The 19,304-nt window shown below is 46.9% G+C and overlaps 1 protein-coding gene across 1 annotated transcript in view; it reads right to left on the bottom strand.

Moving 5' to 3' along the window:
- Positions 1-19,304, bottom strand: part of HHAT (hedgehog acyltransferase) — a 651,154-nt gene that overhangs the window by 608,577 nt on the left and 23,273 nt on the right. Inside the window, exons 3-4 of the mRNA XM_082249768.1 lie at positions 11,068-11,129; positions 6,175-6,288 (exon numbers count right to left, since the gene is read on the bottom strand). Of these exons, the coding sequence (XP_082105894.1) occupies positions 6,175-6,288; positions 11,068-11,129 (176 nt within the window). The remainder of the gene's footprint in view (positions 1-6,174; positions 6,289-11,067; positions 11,130-19,304) is intronic.

The following is a 19,304-nucleotide window of genomic DNA, read 5'->3' on the forward strand; positions in this document are numbered from 1 at the left end:
GAAAACCTTGGCCGACTTCGGGGATTTGCGTGTGCCAAATAACACCTGCATCCCTGACGCTGTAGAATCATCTGCCATTTTTAGAGTTTCCCACACTGACACTATAAGTGCCTCCACAAGCACGTTTTCCCGTGAGGCTGCAGATGAGGATATTTTATCCTCGCCATCGCCTCGTGTGATCATGCAGATCCCTCAGGGTGACTCACGTCCGTGGCAGCCATATCAACCTCAGAATCTGAGGATACAGATGAGACAGGTGAGGGCAGTGGGCGCTTTTTACTAGTCCTCTTTTTAATGACCCTTTCAACTTTTGACACCAGAGTTTCCAAAACCAAGGTTAAGGCAGACAGGGGTTGCGACCCAGAGGTCCCCGCAACGCCAGAAAGGGGATCAGTAGGTGATACCTGCTCCTGGGACTCCATGTTAACTCGGGAAGAGCGCAGTGTCACTTCAAGACTACTGCAAAAAAATTGGCCCCACACTGCTGCACCAGCGGTACAATAAGTCCCAGCACACTAGGCTGCAATATAGCAGAGGGAGAGAGCGACCTACAGGGACTCCAATAGACTCACCACCACCCGATATTAGGGAGAGCAGAGCCTGAACTGATCAGAAAATGATCCTCACAGGAAGAGGAAGTACCTGGATCAGCACCAGAGGTAAGACCTCGCTACTCACCGCCTTACACCGTTCTCGGGCTCCGATAACATGGCTGCCAATACATTTCAATGGGGAGACCACAGCAAAATGGCCACCAATGTATTTCAATGGGAAACTACTAAGGAATGGCTGCCGAGCCTGTACAGCTGATCTACAAGAAAATGGTGGCGCTCTTGGCACGCCATGCAGTCTACAGGGTCCCCTGAGGGGTCCAACGATCTAACAGGCATAGGGGGATCCTGGCAGGGACCCCTACCAGGATTACCTCCCCAACAGCGGATCGCGCGAACATTTGAGTTGTCACAGGAACAGGAGAGGAGGGCAAATTTTTCAATGGGGACACCTGTTCTGGTGACAACTGTCTAAGGAGATATTCTCTCGCATTTAAGAGACTGTCTAATTTTTCCTGCTGTGTTTTCTGGGACAGGAATGGGCAATGTGAGACATTGTTTGATCATGCATTCTTTTTAAAACTACGGTATATTAAAATGTCTATCAACTTTATGCACTGCAGGACATTGTGATACAGTGTAGCGCATCATCCATGCAGTGCTGTGAAATAATGCATCCTGTTCTACATTTTTGGAGCACACACCAGCACAGCATAATGGTGTCAATGAAAACAATAGGACACAAGGCAAATTGCCTAGTCAATGTGTTGGCACCAATGCATATGGTGTGTTGGGCCTTGGTTTGTTTGTGCTAAGTCCTTCCCACTTTCCAGCCCACCCAATAAGAGTGCTTTGTTGGCGGATAACTTTCAACTCTTAAAGAGGATCTTCAGGCTGTATAAAACAAATCAAAAGTCAGCAAGTAATGTAGCTGATGACTTTTAATAAAAGGAAAACTTATCTGTCCAAGGATTCAGAGCTATCCTCAACCAAGTCGGATCTTTACTAATCTTCGGGTACCTGGATCTAGCATCTTTACTAAGGGAAGCCGGCTGAGACTCCTTGTGGCTTCACAGCTGGTTCCCCACTGCACATGCGCAAGTGGCCTTCTGGGACCTGTGACGTGTCCCAGAAGGCTGGAGGTAAAGATAAGGGTGGGGGGGCAACTTCTGCTTAGATCGCCTAAGCGATCCAAGCAGAAGTGGGAGAGGGCACCTGCAAAAACCAGGTACCCAGTCCCCCCAAAAGAAAATGAATGTAGCCAAAAGTGGTATGGGGGGGGCAGAAAACCAGAACTTCCCCTTTTAGGCGAAGTTCCGCTTTAAGTTGGCCATACACTTTTTTTTTTTTTTCAGCCAGCGGGTTGAATGAAAAAAAAAAAAAAAAGGTTCCTCCATCCACACAAACTCGTTGAAAAAAGGATAAAAGTGTAAAAAAAATATAAAGAAGTAGAAAATGTTGGTGGAATCTTGGGACATTGTATACTTTGACAGTGGCACCAGCCTCTGTGAGAATACACTGATCAGTGGCTGCAGTAAATTGGCCGTAGCTGCTAATGGCGGAAAATTTTTTGTACCGACCAAATTTTGATCAGTGTACAGCCAGCATTAGAGAATAGAGGATGAGGCAAGGAGGTGATAGTGGGCTCACATGGGCCGAATTTCGGCCGGTACAACAGAAACCGTGCAACATTTGTCCCATGTGTACAGACCGGCTTTTATTGAACAGGCATGCTGGGAAACCAGCATCCGATCAGCGCTTGCAGGCAATGGCTGTGAGCGCTGATCAGTGTGTTCTGGCGGTGGGAGGGGGGGTTGGGGTCAGAACACAAAAGCTTAGTGGGGGAAATTACCCTGCTAACATCACTTCGTACGAAGACCTCTCCGTTTTTTTTTTTTTTTTTCAATTAGCCCACTAGGTTGAATAAAAATAAAAAAATGACCCATGTGTACCTAGCATTATGCAGCACTTTAGTTTTACATAATCAAAGCAAATAACAGGGTCCCTTAGTTTAAACAAAAAAACCCCAAGAAGTCACAAACTGCCAGGCTGGTTCTCTGAGCTGCAAAGGATATAAACAGGAGTGTGTTTTAAAGGCTTCTCTACTGCAGTAAAAATGTGCACTATAAAAATGCTTTTACTGTATGCACTCTTTCATTGAGAAGTCACCACTTAAGTGCTCCTCCATTATACTACTAATGTGCCAACGAGAAAAAATGAAAAGCAAGTGTGTGACCTTTGTTATGTAAGAAAGTGTCAGACTGAGGGAATACATCAAACATCAGTATGATAAAAAAGCTTGTTAAGAAGCCGTTGGTTAAAACCCACATTACTTCATTCCCCTTATACACAACAAACGAAAAGAAAAAAAAATTGAAAATACCTTATTTTCTCCTACTTTTATACAATATGATGTCAATCAAGTGTATAGGAGGGCAATTTTATTCTTGCTTTTGGTCATGGATAGATAATCCCCTGTACCTGCTGGAAGCCAGCCCTGCAAAGAAATACCTAAATGCCAGAGTGGTTTCCTGGGCTCCCGATGAGGTGATCGCAGTGAATGGCTGTCACAGTGGCCCTGTGTTTAGAAGAGTGTGCTACCAGCTCTTGAATATAAACATTAAGTGAGAGCTGTCAGTGACAGCTCAGTCACAATGCTGTAGGTGCGCCATTGAGCATGCTCCCAGCACAGAGAGCAACAGCTGGCTGTCAGCATATATGTGGCAGCATGGCATTAAGTCCACCACTGTGCTGCCACATATATGCGTATGGTTGGCAGAAAGGAGTGTCCAGACATGCCTCTACCTTTTAGAGTCATGCTTGTAACTGTCAGCCTTGCAATGCCTCATGTGACTTGTAGATCCACAACTACTGGAGGGCCATAGGTTGAGCACCAATTAGTTAAAGTGTTTGTTACCCTAAAAAAAAAAAAAAAAAATAGAGATCCTGTTTCCTGTCTTTAGGTCCATCACGTGACTCCAGGCCGCTCTGATAACACAATCCAGGCCTACAGCAGGAGAAGCCGAGCGGCCAGCTCGGCGGTCACGTGACTCCTGGCTGACGTCAGAGGGAGAGCTTGGGTCCTCCTGCTGTAGCCCTGGATTGTGTTATCAGAGCGGCCAGAAGTCACGTGACAGACCTAAAGACACTTCTCAAAAAGGCATTTCTTTTTTTTTTTTTATACAAACAGTTATACAGTGCAAGATAGGAGATTATAAGAGAGGGGCTGGCAGCAAGGCAATGGTTTAGGGTTACAAACCCTTTAAAGTATATAGTAAAGTATATATAAAACCAAAACGTATTTTTTTCATTTTGGATAATGTTGGGTTGTCAGTTTTTTTCCATCTGTGTCTCATTAGAGAGAATTCCCTTCACTTCCTGTCTTGTAGACTTAACACAAAGGAGGGACAGTCCACCCTAATAGTCCATCCTAATCAGGGACAGTTGAGAGCTATATTATTACCAAACATGTTCTCACAGAGTAGGTTGGAAACTGAAAGCCGGTATAGAGGCTGCCATGGATCTTTTATAATTTTTACAAACATCCCAGGACCCTATTAACTTGATCTGCCATCACAACTGGCCTTATCTCTCCCAAAATTCCCTGCAGAAGACTAAGGCTGCACATCACTATGGAGGCATCGGCTATGTGATTTCTATTGAAGGAGAGAAGCAAAGATCACACACAGCTCTTCATTGGCTCATCATCAAACTCGGCAAAGATCACATGACTAAAGCCTCAGTATTTGGTCAAGCTTACGCATCTCTAAGGATCAGTTTCTGCAGCCAAGCTGAGTACTTTTTGTCTTATTCTAGCTTTTATATTGTTGGGAAAACAAGAAGTCAGAGGGTAAGGGGCCTTATTTGACTTTAAAAGCTTTTAAGGGGGAGGGGGGAGGCTCTTGGTGACCTCAGCTTTGATATTCTGCATCCATGTCTCCAGGTCAAACTTGGGGAATCTACCTCTTTTTTCTATATTCTCCTTAACCACTTCTGGACCAAATCCATTTCTGACACATGTTGTTTACAAGTTAAAATCAGTATTTTTTGCTAGAAAATTATTTAGAACCCCCAAACATTATCTATATTTTTTTAGCAAAGACTCTGGAGAATAAAATAGCGGTCGTTGCAATGTTTTTGGTCACGCGGTATTTGCACAGTGGTCTTTCAAACGCCATTTTTTGGGGGAAAAATACATTTCACTGCATCTAAAAAAAAAAAAAAAAAAAACTACACAGTAAAGTTAGCCATTTTTTTTGTATATTGTGAAAGATGATGTCACGCCGAGTAAATAGATATCTAACATGTTACGGTTTAAAATTGCTCACACCCACGGAATGGCGACAAACTACGGTCAATAAAAATCTCCATAGGCGATGCTTTACAAAATTTTAACGGTTACCAGTTTAGAGTTACAGAGTAGCTTTTAATGATTGCTCCTACTCTGGCAATCACGGCGATACCTCACATGTGTTTTTTGAACAGCGATTTCATTTGCGGGCGCGACTTCCGTATACGTTTTCTTTGGTGTGTGAGTTCATGGCGACGAGGGCGCTTTAAACATGCGATGTAAACATCCCTTGTGACAGCAATAGGCAGTGACAGGTACTCTTTATGGAGGGATTGAGGGTCTAAAAGACCCTACACCCCTTCATTGCACTTCAATGTATTCAAAATGCCTAAAACTGCATTTTTGAATACTGTCACTTTTTAAATTCGTCGCCTTTAGCCACTGAGTAACCCAGACGTGAGGTCATGGACGCTGCTTCTGGGTTACATGATCCAAGACCCGATCGAAGCCAAATGAGGCTTCGCTCAGGACTCCAACCAGCTGGCGGAGGTGCCGGCTGGTTGCTCAGGTCTCCCGATGGGACGGGAGACCCGGGAAGAGCCGCTGAAAGCGGTGGGAGGGGGCCTCCCTTCCTGCTCACTGGGGTAATGACCGAGCGGCTCCCAAGCCGCATCGGCCGTTACCACCTGAAGCCGACAGCCGGCTCCAAAAAAATGGTACTGGGATGATGCCTCTAGCTGCAGGGCATCACCCCGGTACAACCACTTCTTGCAGCCGACGTAGAGCTTATTCGCGGGAATTGGTTAAAGAGGTTGTAAAGTCAGAAGGTTTTTTTATCTTAAAGCATTAGTGCAGCAGCCCCCCTCAGCCCCCCTAACACTTACCTGAGGTCCCTCTCTGTCCAGAGATATCCACGAGTGTCTCAGCTGTCAATAAATTCTCCCTCCTGATTGGCTGCAGCTGCTGTCAGTCAGCTAGCCAATCAGGAGAGAGAGGGGGAGGAGACGGGCCAGGTCTCCGTGTCTGAATGGACACAGGGAGCTGTGACTCGGCTCGGGTACCCCCATAGCAAGCCGCTTGCTGTGGTGGCACTGAACAGGAGGGAGGGGCCAGGATCACAGAAGAGGGACTCAAGAAGAGGGGCATATGGACTGCTCTGTGCAAATCCACTGCAACAGAGTAGGTAAGTATAACATGTTTGTTATTTTTATAGGAAAAAAAAAAAGGAGACTTTACAATTACTTTAATGTAGAACAGAAGGGTTCAGTACAGAAACTGAACACTGCAGTGATTGTCAAGCCATACATTAATGGATGCATAAACATTACATACCTTTCCCCAAAAAATTCTGGATAACTGTGAGATCACTACGTGTCCCAGCATAAGCCATGAGAGCCGTGAATGAGCCCATTCCATCCAGAAACTCCACTCAAAGTCTGCCACATCCTAAATAGGAAGCAAAATATTAATGACAAAATAAAGTTTTTTTTAATTTACCATTTTATTTCATTTTTTACCCCCAAATTAGTCTTAATAACATCAGTAATCATTAAAGAGGAACTTCACTCTGCCTAACTCACCTCAAAATTTTCTATAAAAAAAAAAATCAATTTCTAAAAAAGCACTTACATCTAGTCCAGCATTGGCTTGGTTGAAGCAGAGGTTCTCGCTTAATCCCTCATCTCCAGCCCCACCACCATAACTGGAGATCCAACACATGTGCAGGCACACTGCGAGTCTGTCAGGCTTACATGGGACCTGACAGATCCTGCAGCGCATCCATGCATGCACCAGATTCCTAACACATGCGCAGACATGCCACAGGTCTCTGCCAGACTCCACAGCGTGTGTGTGCATGCGTGACATCTCGCAAATGGCTCCTGGGATACCAATGGAACAAGCAGTGCACATTAGTTGTGGTCATGTAGACTGCTGTATGCACACTACATATCCCATAGTCCATAGCTCATCTCGGAAGCAAGCAATAGAGGGTGGCTACATTCCTACATACAGTGGGACAATTGAGAATTGATGCAGCCACTCAGCATCAGAAAGTCGAATCACAGCAGCAAAAAAAGAGAGTTTGAAGATTTGGAGGAGGCTGACAGCAATAAAAGGGACTTTTTGAGTTAGGAATATATACCAGAGTTTAGTGTACTGTATTTAAAGTGGAACTTTACTCAAAACATTAAGTTCTGCTGGATGATTTCAGGCTGGCCAATTTTGCAGGTATAGTGATGTAAAGCATTAAAAATAAGTGCCTGTTCGGTTTAAAATACAGTAATACACTATCTCACCTTGCTCTGCACATGCTCATTTGCTCTCCGTTTTTGGCATTGTAACGAAAAACAGAGCCACTAGAGGCCGATCTGCTGACAGCCTAAAGATTTACTGCTGCTCTAGGGGGGGCTCTGGACTTCAGCAAAATGGCAGCCTCCAGCAAGAATAATCAGGAGCAATGCTGGAGGCAATCTTACAGCACAAACTAATTGTGGAGCATAATGAATAATGTGGAATGTGTGTTCCTTGCTAAAGACCATTATTTTTATTGAGTTGTTACGTTCCGCTTTAAGCTTACGCCCGTGCGAGGGCCACGTTTGCCAGCACAGGGATACACAGCTGTGCCGTGCTTCCACGTGCAAGCAGTCCCATTTGTGCCAATTTGGATGCATTGGCTGCACAGACACAGCTGCTGCTCCCAATTTGACATCCGTGTGAGTGTGGATGCGTGCAGGTCCCCAAACGTACACTGTCTGCATTTGGGGACCTTCACCTGTATGGATGTCAGATTGGGAGCAGTATTTGTGTCTGTGTAGCCACTACATCCCAAATGACATCAATAGGACCGCCTGCACATGGAGGCACAGAACCCCTGTACATTCCTGTGGGATCAAACATGGCCCTCGCAAGGGCCATGTGAACAAGACCTAAACAGAAAGCAATTATTTTTGAAGATGCATTATAGTTTTTATTTGGTCAGTTTAGGCACAAATAATTCTATCCAGTGTTCTTCTTTATATAAGCCTGTTAATTAGTTATTACTTCTTTATTTGCTAGGGGGTTCAGAAAGTCGTCTTTCCATTCGTGTTCTATTAGTCAGAACAGCAACTGTGACATTTAACCCATTTAATGAGGTTCCTAAAGACTGCTCAGGCGGGTAAATTTCATTACAGGAAGCACTGAAACTCAGTAACATGGAAGCAGCAAGGGAGAGGCAAGCCATGTGTGACAGTCGGTCTACACTGTGTACAGTACAGGAAGGTTACGCTCTCTGCACTAATTCACTTACAGGAGATAAATCAAGAGCAATTAGGGAAACTGCCAATAAAATATAAACACCAGCAATGGGAATACACGGCATACCCAGGCACAGACCAGTAACTAATGAGCCAGCTTGTTATATAATTTATATTATCCAAGTAATGGGAATATGTGTAATATATTATGATATTCGTTGAAGAGTGAAGTAGTAGTTTGGAAATGTGTCCAGTTACATCTGTAAAAATATATATTATGCTGGGTAGAATTCTAAATTCTATCCCCTTCTTCCTAAGCAACTTGAAAAAAAACTTTTTTTTTCTTTTTCACAATAAATACCTTCTTTTTTATTTCTATGGTGTTTACTTCCCCCCATCCTCACTTAGGCAAGGATTACATATGTTGTACAACATCTGCATACATATCGCATGTGCCCAGGCATGCCATGAGTCTACAAGACCTGGCAGAGACAACGCTGTGCATGTTCATGTGCACAATAGCACTAAACTGCCTGCACATGCGCAGATATGCCACAGGTATTTTAGGTCCCATAGAGTGGCAGAGACAGATGGCAAGTCTGTGCAATTTTGTGCAATGTGCAGGCACTCCTTGGGTCTCTGCCAGGTCCTATAGCCTCATAGCGTGTCTGCACATGCCTGGGATATAAATCGAAGATGATGGTGTGGGAGCAGAGCCCCAAGAAAGAATTTTAGGCTGGAAGAGGACAACACTGGACTCCATGGACTAGTAAGTGTCTATTTTGTTATTTGCATACAGGTACAATTACCAAGGAATAAGAATAAAATGTTAGTTGGGAAGGGTGGAGTTCCTCTTTAATTTGTATGTGGGGCTATTGAACAGTACTGCTTCTCATCTCAGATCTATGGACAACACACAGTAGCACTTCTCTTGCCCTGTATGCTGAGTGTAGTTCTCAGTTTCTGTCCTAATTCTGTAGGTACAGATCCCTAGTGCATAACCTGTGGCCATGGAGTCACATGCAGCTCTTTGGAACTTACTGTGTGGCCCTTGGAGACCTACAGACAAAGGTCAATTTTGATGCTTACTCAAGCCATTGAAGGAAAACATTTCTTGACACTGGCTTTTGGTAGGTAATGGTTTGATATAATTCTTTCAAAATATCTATTTTTTTCTGTGCTGTTTATCCCTTTTCTCTTGTGTATGTTTTGTATTTTCCCTCTGATCTCACACTTGGCATTGTTGCCAAGAGAAATATCAAATGTAGCACAAAAACATTTTAAGAGGGCTGTAGAAAGACCACATTTGGAAATGTTGACTTATTAAGAAGCTGTAATGGCAGTGATTTTTTTGCTTGGTGCAATTGTCAGTATCTGTTCTTGACCTGTATGTAAATATGCTGCACAGCACCACTTCCCCTATTCTGTATGTAAAGACTCTGCACAGCACCACTTCTCTTACTGTGTATGTAAGGATATTGCACAGTACCACTTCTCTTACTGTGTATGTAAGGATATTGCACAGTACCACTTCTCTTACTGTGTATGTAAGGGTATTGCACAGTACCACTTCTCTTACTGTGTAAGTAAGGATATTGCACAGTACCTCTTGTTCTTTTTCTGTATGTAAAGCTGCACAGTACCTCTTCTCCTATTTGGTATGTAAAGATGCTGCACAGTACTACTTCTCCTACTCAAAATGTAAAGATGCTGCACAGTACCACTTCTATTGTTCAGTATGTAAAAAAAATGTAAAAAAAAAAAATGCTGCACAGTACCACTTGTCTTATTGTGTATGTAAAGATGCTGCACAGTATCACTTCTCTTATTGTGTATGTAAAGGTGCTGCACAGTATGACTTGTCTTATTGTGTATGTAAAGGGGATGCACAGTACTACTTCTCTTATTGTGTATGCAAAGGTGTTGCACAGTATGATTTGTCTTATTGTGTATGTAAAGGGGCTGCACAGTACTACTTCTCTTATTGTGTATGTAAAGGTGCTGCACAGTATCACTTCTCTTATTGTGTATGTAAAGGTGCTGCACAGTACCACTTCTCCTACTGTGTATGTAAGGATGTGCTTATTATGTACAGTGCATCCGGAAAGCATTCACAGCGCTTCACTTTACATTTTATTAGGTTACAGCCTTATTCCAAAATTGATTAAATTCATTATTTTATTCAAAATTCTACCAACAATACCCGACAATGACAATGTGAAAGAAGTTTGTTTGAAATCTTTGCAAATGTATTAAAAATGCTTCCAAAACGTCTTCCATTTACGGATGATGGAGGTCACTGTGCTCATTGGGACCTTGATTGATGCAGAAATTATTCTGTACCCTTCCCCAGATCTGTGCCTCAATCCAATCCTGTCTCAGAGGTCTACAGACAATTCCTTGGACTTCATGGCTTCATAGCTTGATTTATGCTCTGACATGCACTGGTAACTGTGGGACCTTATATAGATAGGTGTTTGCCTTTCCAAATCATGTCCAATCAACTAAATTTACCACAGGTGGACTCCAATCAAGTTTTAGAAACATCTAAAGGATGATCAGTGGAAACAGAATACACCTGAGCTCAATTTTGAGTGTCATGGCAAAGGCTGTGAAGACTTATGTACATGTGCATTTATTTTGTTTTTTTATTTTATAAATTTGCAAAGATTTCAACAAACTTCTTTCACATTGTCTTTATGGGATATGGTTTGCAGAATTTTGAGGAAAATAATGCAATAATCCATTTTGGAATAAGGCTGTAAAATAACAAAATGTGGAAAAAGTGAAGCGCTGTGAATACTTTCCGGATGCACTGTATGCGAAGCCACCAGTAAGCATCAGCAGAGGGCACCGCATACCCAGAATCCTACTTACTAATTGTACCAGTGTTTCCAGCACATGGAAAAACAGAGCAATCATTATAGTGTACTTATCAGGAGTCAAAGATATACACCTCCTTGGCAGGTTGTCTTATAAGAAAAATTACCTTTTTTAGGCCCCAAAAAGAAGTCTCTAAGCCAACTTCCTGTTCAAGTTCATCTTTATGTTCTGTAACCAAAACAAATTACTATTAATAAAAAATAGGAACTACACTAAAAAACAGCATACACCTAGTACAATTAATATAAAAATGACCATCGGTGTCCCACTGGGGAGATTCCCCTTTCCTTCCTGTCCTGTAGACACAACAGGACGTGAGATGAAATCTCTCCAAAGTGAGGAAAATGTCACCTGAACAGGGAAGTTTTACACTCTGTTTCAGTTCTGATGACAATGCAGTTTTGAATTTGTCCTTGCTTACAGCCTGACAGCAATCACCAAGTTAAATAGAGAGGGCAAATCTCCCTAATTAGGGGTACAGACAGCAGTAAAAACCTGACAGGCACTCTAATCCATTTCCATTCTATCAAAAACAGAAAAACGGAATTTTTGTAAAATCTTACCTGTAAAATTCCTTTCTCTGAGTCCTCCGACAGTCGCCGCCTCTTCATATTCGTCACATATGGGGTATTAGACTTTGCTCCGAAGGAGTAGCTAGGCAACAGAATATGTTAACAATAAAGCTTTAACATATCCCACCCTCAAGGGGTGGTCCCCTCAGTCAATACCCTCCTACTTCCTGCAACCATATCTCAGTTTTAGTGGAATAGCAGTAGAGTATACATTCAAACCCCAAAAGAGGGGCGGGGGCGGCGACTGTCGGAGGACTCAGAGAAAGGAATTTTACAGGTAAGATTTTACAAAAATTCCGTTTTCTCTTACGTCCTCCGACAGTCGCCGCCTCTTCATATTCGTCACATATGGGGACGTCCCAAAGCAGTGCAAACATGAGGGGTGGGAAACGCATCCGCGCCGAAAGGCAACGCAGTCTCCACATCAAAGAAAGGAACCTTACCAAAGGAAGGAAACCAGCTGGGCAACAGCAAAAATGAGTGCTCAACAGGAGCAACAACCCAGGAAAAGACAAAAAACCAGGGGACACAAAAAACTATCCCAACAGCCAGGAGTCCCCAACAAGGGACCCTATGGAACAGCCGCACTAAGAACCTTGCGGCCAAAGGAAGCATCCGCCGATGCCTGAACATCTACTTTGTAGAATTTTGTGAAAGTGTGCACGGTCGACCAAGTCGCCGCCTTACACACCTGGGCTACAGAAGCCCCATGACGGCAGGCCCAAGACGTACTCAGAGATCTAGTAGAGTGCGCCTTCACAGGCACAGGGGGAACCTTCCCCTGCAAGGCATAGGCCTGTTCAATGGTCTGCCTGATCCATTTGGCGATGGTGGAGGCCGAAGCCGCCATGCCCTTCCGAGGGCCCTCTGGAAGAACAAACAAGGAGTCCGTCTTACGAAAAGACTCAGTCGATTTAAGGTAAACCCTTATCGCCCGAACAACATCCAGAGAGTGCAATCTCACTTCCTTTGGATGTTTAGGCTTCGTGCACAACGAAGGCAAAACAATATCCTCGTTAAGATGGAATTCCGAAACTCGTTTCGGCAGAAAAGAAGGATTAGGTCGCAAGACCACCTTATCCAAATGAACAACCAGGTACGGAGACTTGCAGGACAAAGCCGCCAGTTCCGACACTCAGCGAGCCGAAGTGATCGCCACCAAAAAGGCGACCTTTTTGGACAACATAGACAACGAGATCTCCCGGATCTGTTCAAAAGGAGCACGTTGTAACACAGATAGGACTAGATTCAAGTCCCAAGGGGGCAAAGGATCCCTCCTAGGAGGAACCAGATGCCGCACACCCTGAATAAAAGTGCCAACCAAGGAGTTGGAAGCCACGGGACGTTGAAACAGAACGGCCAGCGCAGACACCTGACCCTTTATCGTAGCCAGCGCCAAACGCTGATCGACACCCGTCTGAAGGAAAGACAGCACACGGGAAACCGAGTACGTGCGGGGTGAAAACCCCCTGGACTCACACCAGGCAAAATAGGCCTTCCAAGTACGGTAATAAACCTTTCCCGAGGAAGACTTCCTCGCGTTGATCAAGGTATGAACAACCTCTGGAGAGAGACCCTTCTCCTTCAGGACCTCGGTCTCAACAGCCAGGCCGTCAAAGCCAGCGACTGTAAAGCAGGATGGTAAATCGGTCCTTGAGACAGTAGATCGTCCCGAAGAGGCAGACGCCAGGGGGCGTCGACCGCCAGATTCACGAGGTCTGCGTACCAGGACCGGCGAGGCCAGTCCGGTGCCACAAGAATCACCGTGCTGCGTTCCGAGTGTAACCTGCGAAGGAACCTGGACAGCAACTGAATCGGTGGAAACGCGTACATCAGCCTGTACTGATGCCACGGGGCCACTAACGCGTCCGACGCGTCTGCCCGAGGGTCGCGCGTCCTTGCCACGAACCTCTTCACCTTGTAGTTGAGGCGAGACGCGAACAGGTCCACATCTGGAAGACCCCACTTCGCGCACAACATCTGGAAGACAGCCGGATGGAGAGACCATTCCCCCTGATCCAGGGTCTGGCGACTCAGATAGTCCGCCTGCCAGTTCTCCACTCCCGGAATGTGAACCGCCGTTATCGCCGGAACATGAGTCTCGGCCCAAGACAGAATGTCGGCCACTTCTCGAGCCGCTCGGGCACTCCTGGTGCCCCCTTGGTGGTTGATGTAGGCCACCGCCGTGGCATTGTCCGTCTGCACCCGAACCGGGCAGCCCTGCAGCCGGTCCGTCCAGCGATGAAGACAGAGCCTTATCGCACGCAATTCCAGAATGTTGATCGGGAGGGAAGACTCCCCCTCCGACCAGGTCCCCTGGGCGGACAGAACGCCCAGAACACCACCCCAGCCCGACAGGCTGGCATCCGTGGTGATTATCGTCCACGAGATCGGACGAAACGACTTGCCCCCGGACACCAACGGGGACTGGAGCCACCACAGAAGGTTTTCCCTGGTGCGATGACTCAACGAGATCTGAAGATCCAGAGATTGAGGTCGCCCGTCCCACTTGGACAAGATCTCCGCCTGGAGACCCCGCGTGTGAAACTGCGCGAAAGGAATCGCCTCGAAAGCCGAGACCATCAATCCCAGACATCTCATACACGTCCGCAGAGACGAGTGCGGAACGTCCCTGAGGACCTGACTTCCTCCTGAAGAGTCCTGAGTTTGTCTTCCGGCAGGAAGACCTTCGCCTGCACCGAGTCCAGTATCATTCCCAGATAGGGAAGACGAACCGACGGACTCAGTGTCGACTTTGGAACATTTATCGTCCAACCGAACTCCTGCAGAGTTTGCATCGTGACAGACAGGTCCTTCTCCAGACCCTGACTGGTCGCAGACCGAATCAGAATGTCGTCCAGATACCCCAGGACAGAAATGCCCTGGGCCCTCAATAATGCCAGAACCGGTGCAAGCACCTTGGTGAAGACCCGCGGAGCCGAGGCGAGCCCAAAGGGCAACGCCACGAACTGGTAGTGATCCTCCGCAATGGCAAATCGAAGGTATCTCTGGTGACCCTCGAATATGGGGATGTGAAGATACGCATCCTTCAAATCGATGGAGGCCATGAATTCCCCCGGAACCAGGGCAGCCACCACCGAGCGCAGGGATTCCATGCGGAACTTGCGAACCCGCACAGAGCGGTTCAGAGCTTTCAAGTCCAGAATCGGACGAACCTTGCCCTCCTTTCTGGGCACGGTGAACAGATTGGAATAAAACCCCCGAAATCTGTCCCGATGAGGCACCGGAACCACCACTCCCTGAGCCCTCAGGTCCCGCACCGCCAGGTGCAGATCCCGCAGGCGCTCTGGAGACAGTTGTAGATTTGAGGGAAAAAATCTGCTCTCTGGCCGAGAGAGAAACTCGATCTTGTAACCAGATCGAACGATTTCCAGAACCCATCTGTCCCGCACACGGGCCAACCAGGGCTGAAGAAAACCGAGCAAGCGTCCCCCCACCCCAAAACTGGGTGAGGGCGCCCCTTCAGGCCGAACTGTTATGGGCCGCAGGTCCGGATTGGCCGGACTTCTGTTTCCCAGACCAGGGTTTCTTCTGAGAGCCCTGGCCTTTGAACGGTTTGCCCTTGTAGTGCGGCCGAAAGGCACGAAAGGACCCCTGAGGGGGCCGAAAATTCGCATGCTTCTTCCCAGAAGCCCCCTTAGCCTTGGGGAAATGGGGCAAGAGAGTGCTCTTACCCCCGGTGATCCCCTTAATCAACACATCCAGGGACTCCCCAAAAAGGCGAGACCCATCATAAGGCAGATTGGCTAAGGTTTTACGTGAAGATTGGTCCACCGACCAACATTTCAACCAAACCAGGCGGCGAGACAACACCGCCACGCTGTGCACACGTGCAGCCAACGGAATCAGGTCCAGGTCCGCATCACACAGGTACATGACACCCTGGTGGATCTGATCCACCATGTCCAGGGTCGCCGCCGAGGCCGAATCGGCCACTAGGACGCGCCTAAGCATCTGCGTCCAACTTGCGATCGCCTGGGCCGCCATGAGAGAAGCAAACAGAGCCTTAAGCATAGAACCCGTAACAGAATAAGTATGACGGGCAAGAGACTCCAGTCTCCTATCCGTGGCATCATGGAAAACAGGGGATCCCTCTGCAGGAATCGCAGTGGCTTTGTTCAAAACCGCAATTGCATGATCCACTGGTGGAGGCACACACCACCGTTCATCAGTGGCAGGGGAGAAAGGATAACGCAGCTTGAATTTACTTGGTACCGCAAAAGGCTTGCGCAGATCGCGCCATTGATCCTTTACAGCGCGCTGAAAATCAGCATTGCAGGGAAAAACCTGCGGCGTCCTGCGTTTTCTCTGCGTCCCATAAGCCGCCAAGGCAGCGGGGGGACACACTTCGTCCTGCAAACGTAGCGTCTGCTTAATGGAAGCAATCAACTCATCCATGATTGCAAACTCTTCAGGCGAGCCAGGGGGAGAATTATCAACCCCCTCAACCTCAGCCTCTACCTCAGACCCCACTAGATCAAGAGAGGAGCGGGACCCCGATAGGGGGGTCCCTGCCAGAACAGCCCCATCACCTTCACCCTCAGAATCGGAGGACAGAGCAACTCTGGGCCGTTTAGTAGATTGAGCAGCCACCAGCATTTGCACCTGGGCAGCAAGGCCAGCCACAATAGTGGCTAAATCCCCCCCTGGGGGGGAAACAGCGGTCCCCTGGCTTTCCACCAATACTGTGGGAAACTTGCCCTCCTGAGAATCCATTGCCCCTGTACGCCAGACAACCAAGGGTTAACCCCCTTTCAGCAAGCGCGGCAAGCGCAGCCCACCGCACACACTCAGGCACAATGAGACCCCCACAGGGAATATACAGACTGAATACAGGCAATGGACAACAGGAATAGAAGGATAAAACCTGAGGAGACCCCGCTGCTGCTGCTGCCTCGACCGGTGTTCCAGGAAAGAGGAAGTGATGCTGCCAGGGCGCTCTATGTAAGCCTATGGAGGCTACAAGAAAATGGCCGCCGTGCATGTAAACCATGCGGCCGGAGCGGGCGCCGGTAAAATGGCGTCGTTTGGCGCCGAAATCGCCGCTCCACAGTGCATAAAAACACACACAATTTCATCCCATTATATGGATACATGTTAGATCGCCGCAGCGATCGCTGTATATGCCCCAACATGCCATTAAAAACATGCCCCACAGCACACAGCTTCCCACACTGCCCAGCCTGACACACACAGTGTCATACAGCTCCCCCCCCCTTGCAGCCCACAGCATGCAGCCGAGAGATAGGGAGACAAGCAGTGTGATTTAAAGGCAGGTTACACAGTCCCAGACTGAGACCCCCCCCAGACAGACAGGTCCCCACATAGACACACTTACCTCACATGGCGTGGGGAACCCGCACAGGCGAACAAGCCGCTGCACATGAGGCAGGGAGAGTCGCAATTCAAGACGCACACAATGGCGGTTAAGAAACCGCACAGCGTCCGGTGAGGTAGCCACCTCACCAATCATCCCTGCACCGAACAGGGATGGGTCGTTCACCGTGCCAGGAGCGTTACCTGGCTGAACGCTCGATGGCAGACTGGGAAGCCACTGACCCACGACCTGCGATCAGGGGGATCAGCCCGAGACCCAGTCCGCATGATCCTCTTCGTCCGAAGAACTAACTAATGCTGACAAAAACAACAGCTAAGTAAAGGTAGAGAAAAAACTCAAATAAAATATTAAAAAGAAGAAAGAGTCTGGGACAAAAAGTCCCAGCACAGAGAGAGCCAGCCACTCCTGACAAGCTAGACATTAAAACTGAGATATGGTTGCAGGAAGTAGGAGGGTATTGACTGAGGGGACCACCCCTTGAGGGTGGGATATGTTAAAGCTTTATTGTTAACATATTCTGTTGCCTAGCTACTCCTTCGGAGCAAAGTCTAATACCCCATATGTGACGAATATGAAGAGGCGGCGACTGTCGGAGGACGTAAGAGAAAACTGTTTTGCCCTTTATGTGTACACTCCAACCAAACAGAAAAAATCTAGGTTGGGGGCTCTAATAAACATCCCTATAATAAAAGTGTGCATATACTGTACAGGAGATTTACTAAACCTGGTGCACTCAGAATCTGGTGCAGCTCTACATAGTAACCAATCCGCTTCTAGGTTTTTATTGTCAATGCTTAACCACTTAAGCCCCAGAAGATTTTACCCCCTTCCTGACCAGGGAGTATTTTGCGATACACTGCGTGACTTTAACGGACAATTGCGCGGTCGTGCAACGCTGTACCCAAATGAAATTTACGTCCTTTTTTCCCACAAACAGAGCTTTCTTTTGGTGGTATTTGATCACCTGTGCGATTTTTACTTTTTGCGCTATAAACAGAAAAAGAGCGACAATTTTGCAAAAATAACAATATTTTTCACATTTTTTTATATGAAATTCCCAAAAAAAATGTAAAAATCAAAATGTTGATTGGTTTGCGCAAAAGTTATTGCGTTTACTAACTAAGGGAAAGATTTTTGTCATTTTTGTTGTTTTTTTTTTTAACGAGTAATGGCGGCGATCTGCGATTTTTTTTGCGGGACTGCGACATTGCGGCAGACAGATCGGACCCTTGGCTGACATTTTTGACACTTTTGGGGTTACCAGTGACATTACTACAGTAATCAGTGCTATACATATGCACTGTTACTGCAAAAATGACACTGGCAGGGAAGGGGTTAACTTTATTGGAGAAGGAGGGGTTAAGTGTGTCCCTAGGGGTATGTTTCTAACTGAGCAGGGATGTGGCTGTGTGTGTAACAGCACAGATCAACGGTCCTACATAGCAGGACCGTATGATATGTGCTGTTACACAAGGGAGAGTGACAGGCGGCTTTGTTTACATTAGCCGTCTGCCTTTCTCCCTCTGTAACCGACGATCGCGAGTGACTGGCGGACAACGAGTCCGCCGGTCACACGCGCGGGGATCAGAGTGAGCGAGCGGGGGCGCGCCTCCGGGAGCGCGTGCTTGCCCCCTATTGGCTCTCAGGCGAGTGACGTACCAGTACGTCACTTTGCCTGGCCAGGGCTGACCGCCGCAGTATATATACTTGCGGCGGTCGGCAACCGGTTAACTGAACAAGCTAAAGCTAGAATCTGGTGCAGCTGTGCATGGTAGCCAATAGGCTTCTATGACCCCTTTCACACATGCGGACCGTTCAGATCCGCCTGTCATTTTTTTACGCGGATCTGAACGGATGCCCCATGCATCTCTATGGGGCAGCGGATGTCAGCAGAGACATGTCCACTGACATCCGATACGATCCTGTCCGTCAAATCCGGATGGATGGAAACCCTATTTTCCATCCGTCTGGCGGATCGGATAGAATCGGATGAGGACGTACGGGCGGTCCGTTCTCATCCGATTCCCACTTAGAGGACAGCGGGGACCTGACAGCTCTGTCTCCGCACACAGAGCGGAGACAGAGCTGATATCTGCCTGCTCAGTGGGGGATCGACGGATCGATCCCCCCTGAGAAAAATGGAGCCTAAGTCCTCCAGTTTTAGTAAATCTCCCCCTGTATCTACCCAGCTCACTACACCAATTAGCCATAACATTATGACCACCTACAGTATCTCACAAAAGTGAGCACACCCCTCACATTTTTGAAAATATTTTATGATATCTTTTCATGTGACAACACTGATGAAATGACACTTTGTTTAGACATTAATGGCTGTGTGTTGAGTTATTTTGAGGGGACAGCAAATTTACACTGTTATACAAGCTGTACACTCACTGCTTTACATTGTAG

Source organism: Pelophylax lessonae (genome assembly GCF_965119305.1).
Source record: "Pelophylax lessonae genome assembly, chromosome: 3".
NCBI lineage: Eukaryota > Metazoa > Chordata > Amphibia > Anura > Ranidae > Pelophylax > Pelophylax lessonae.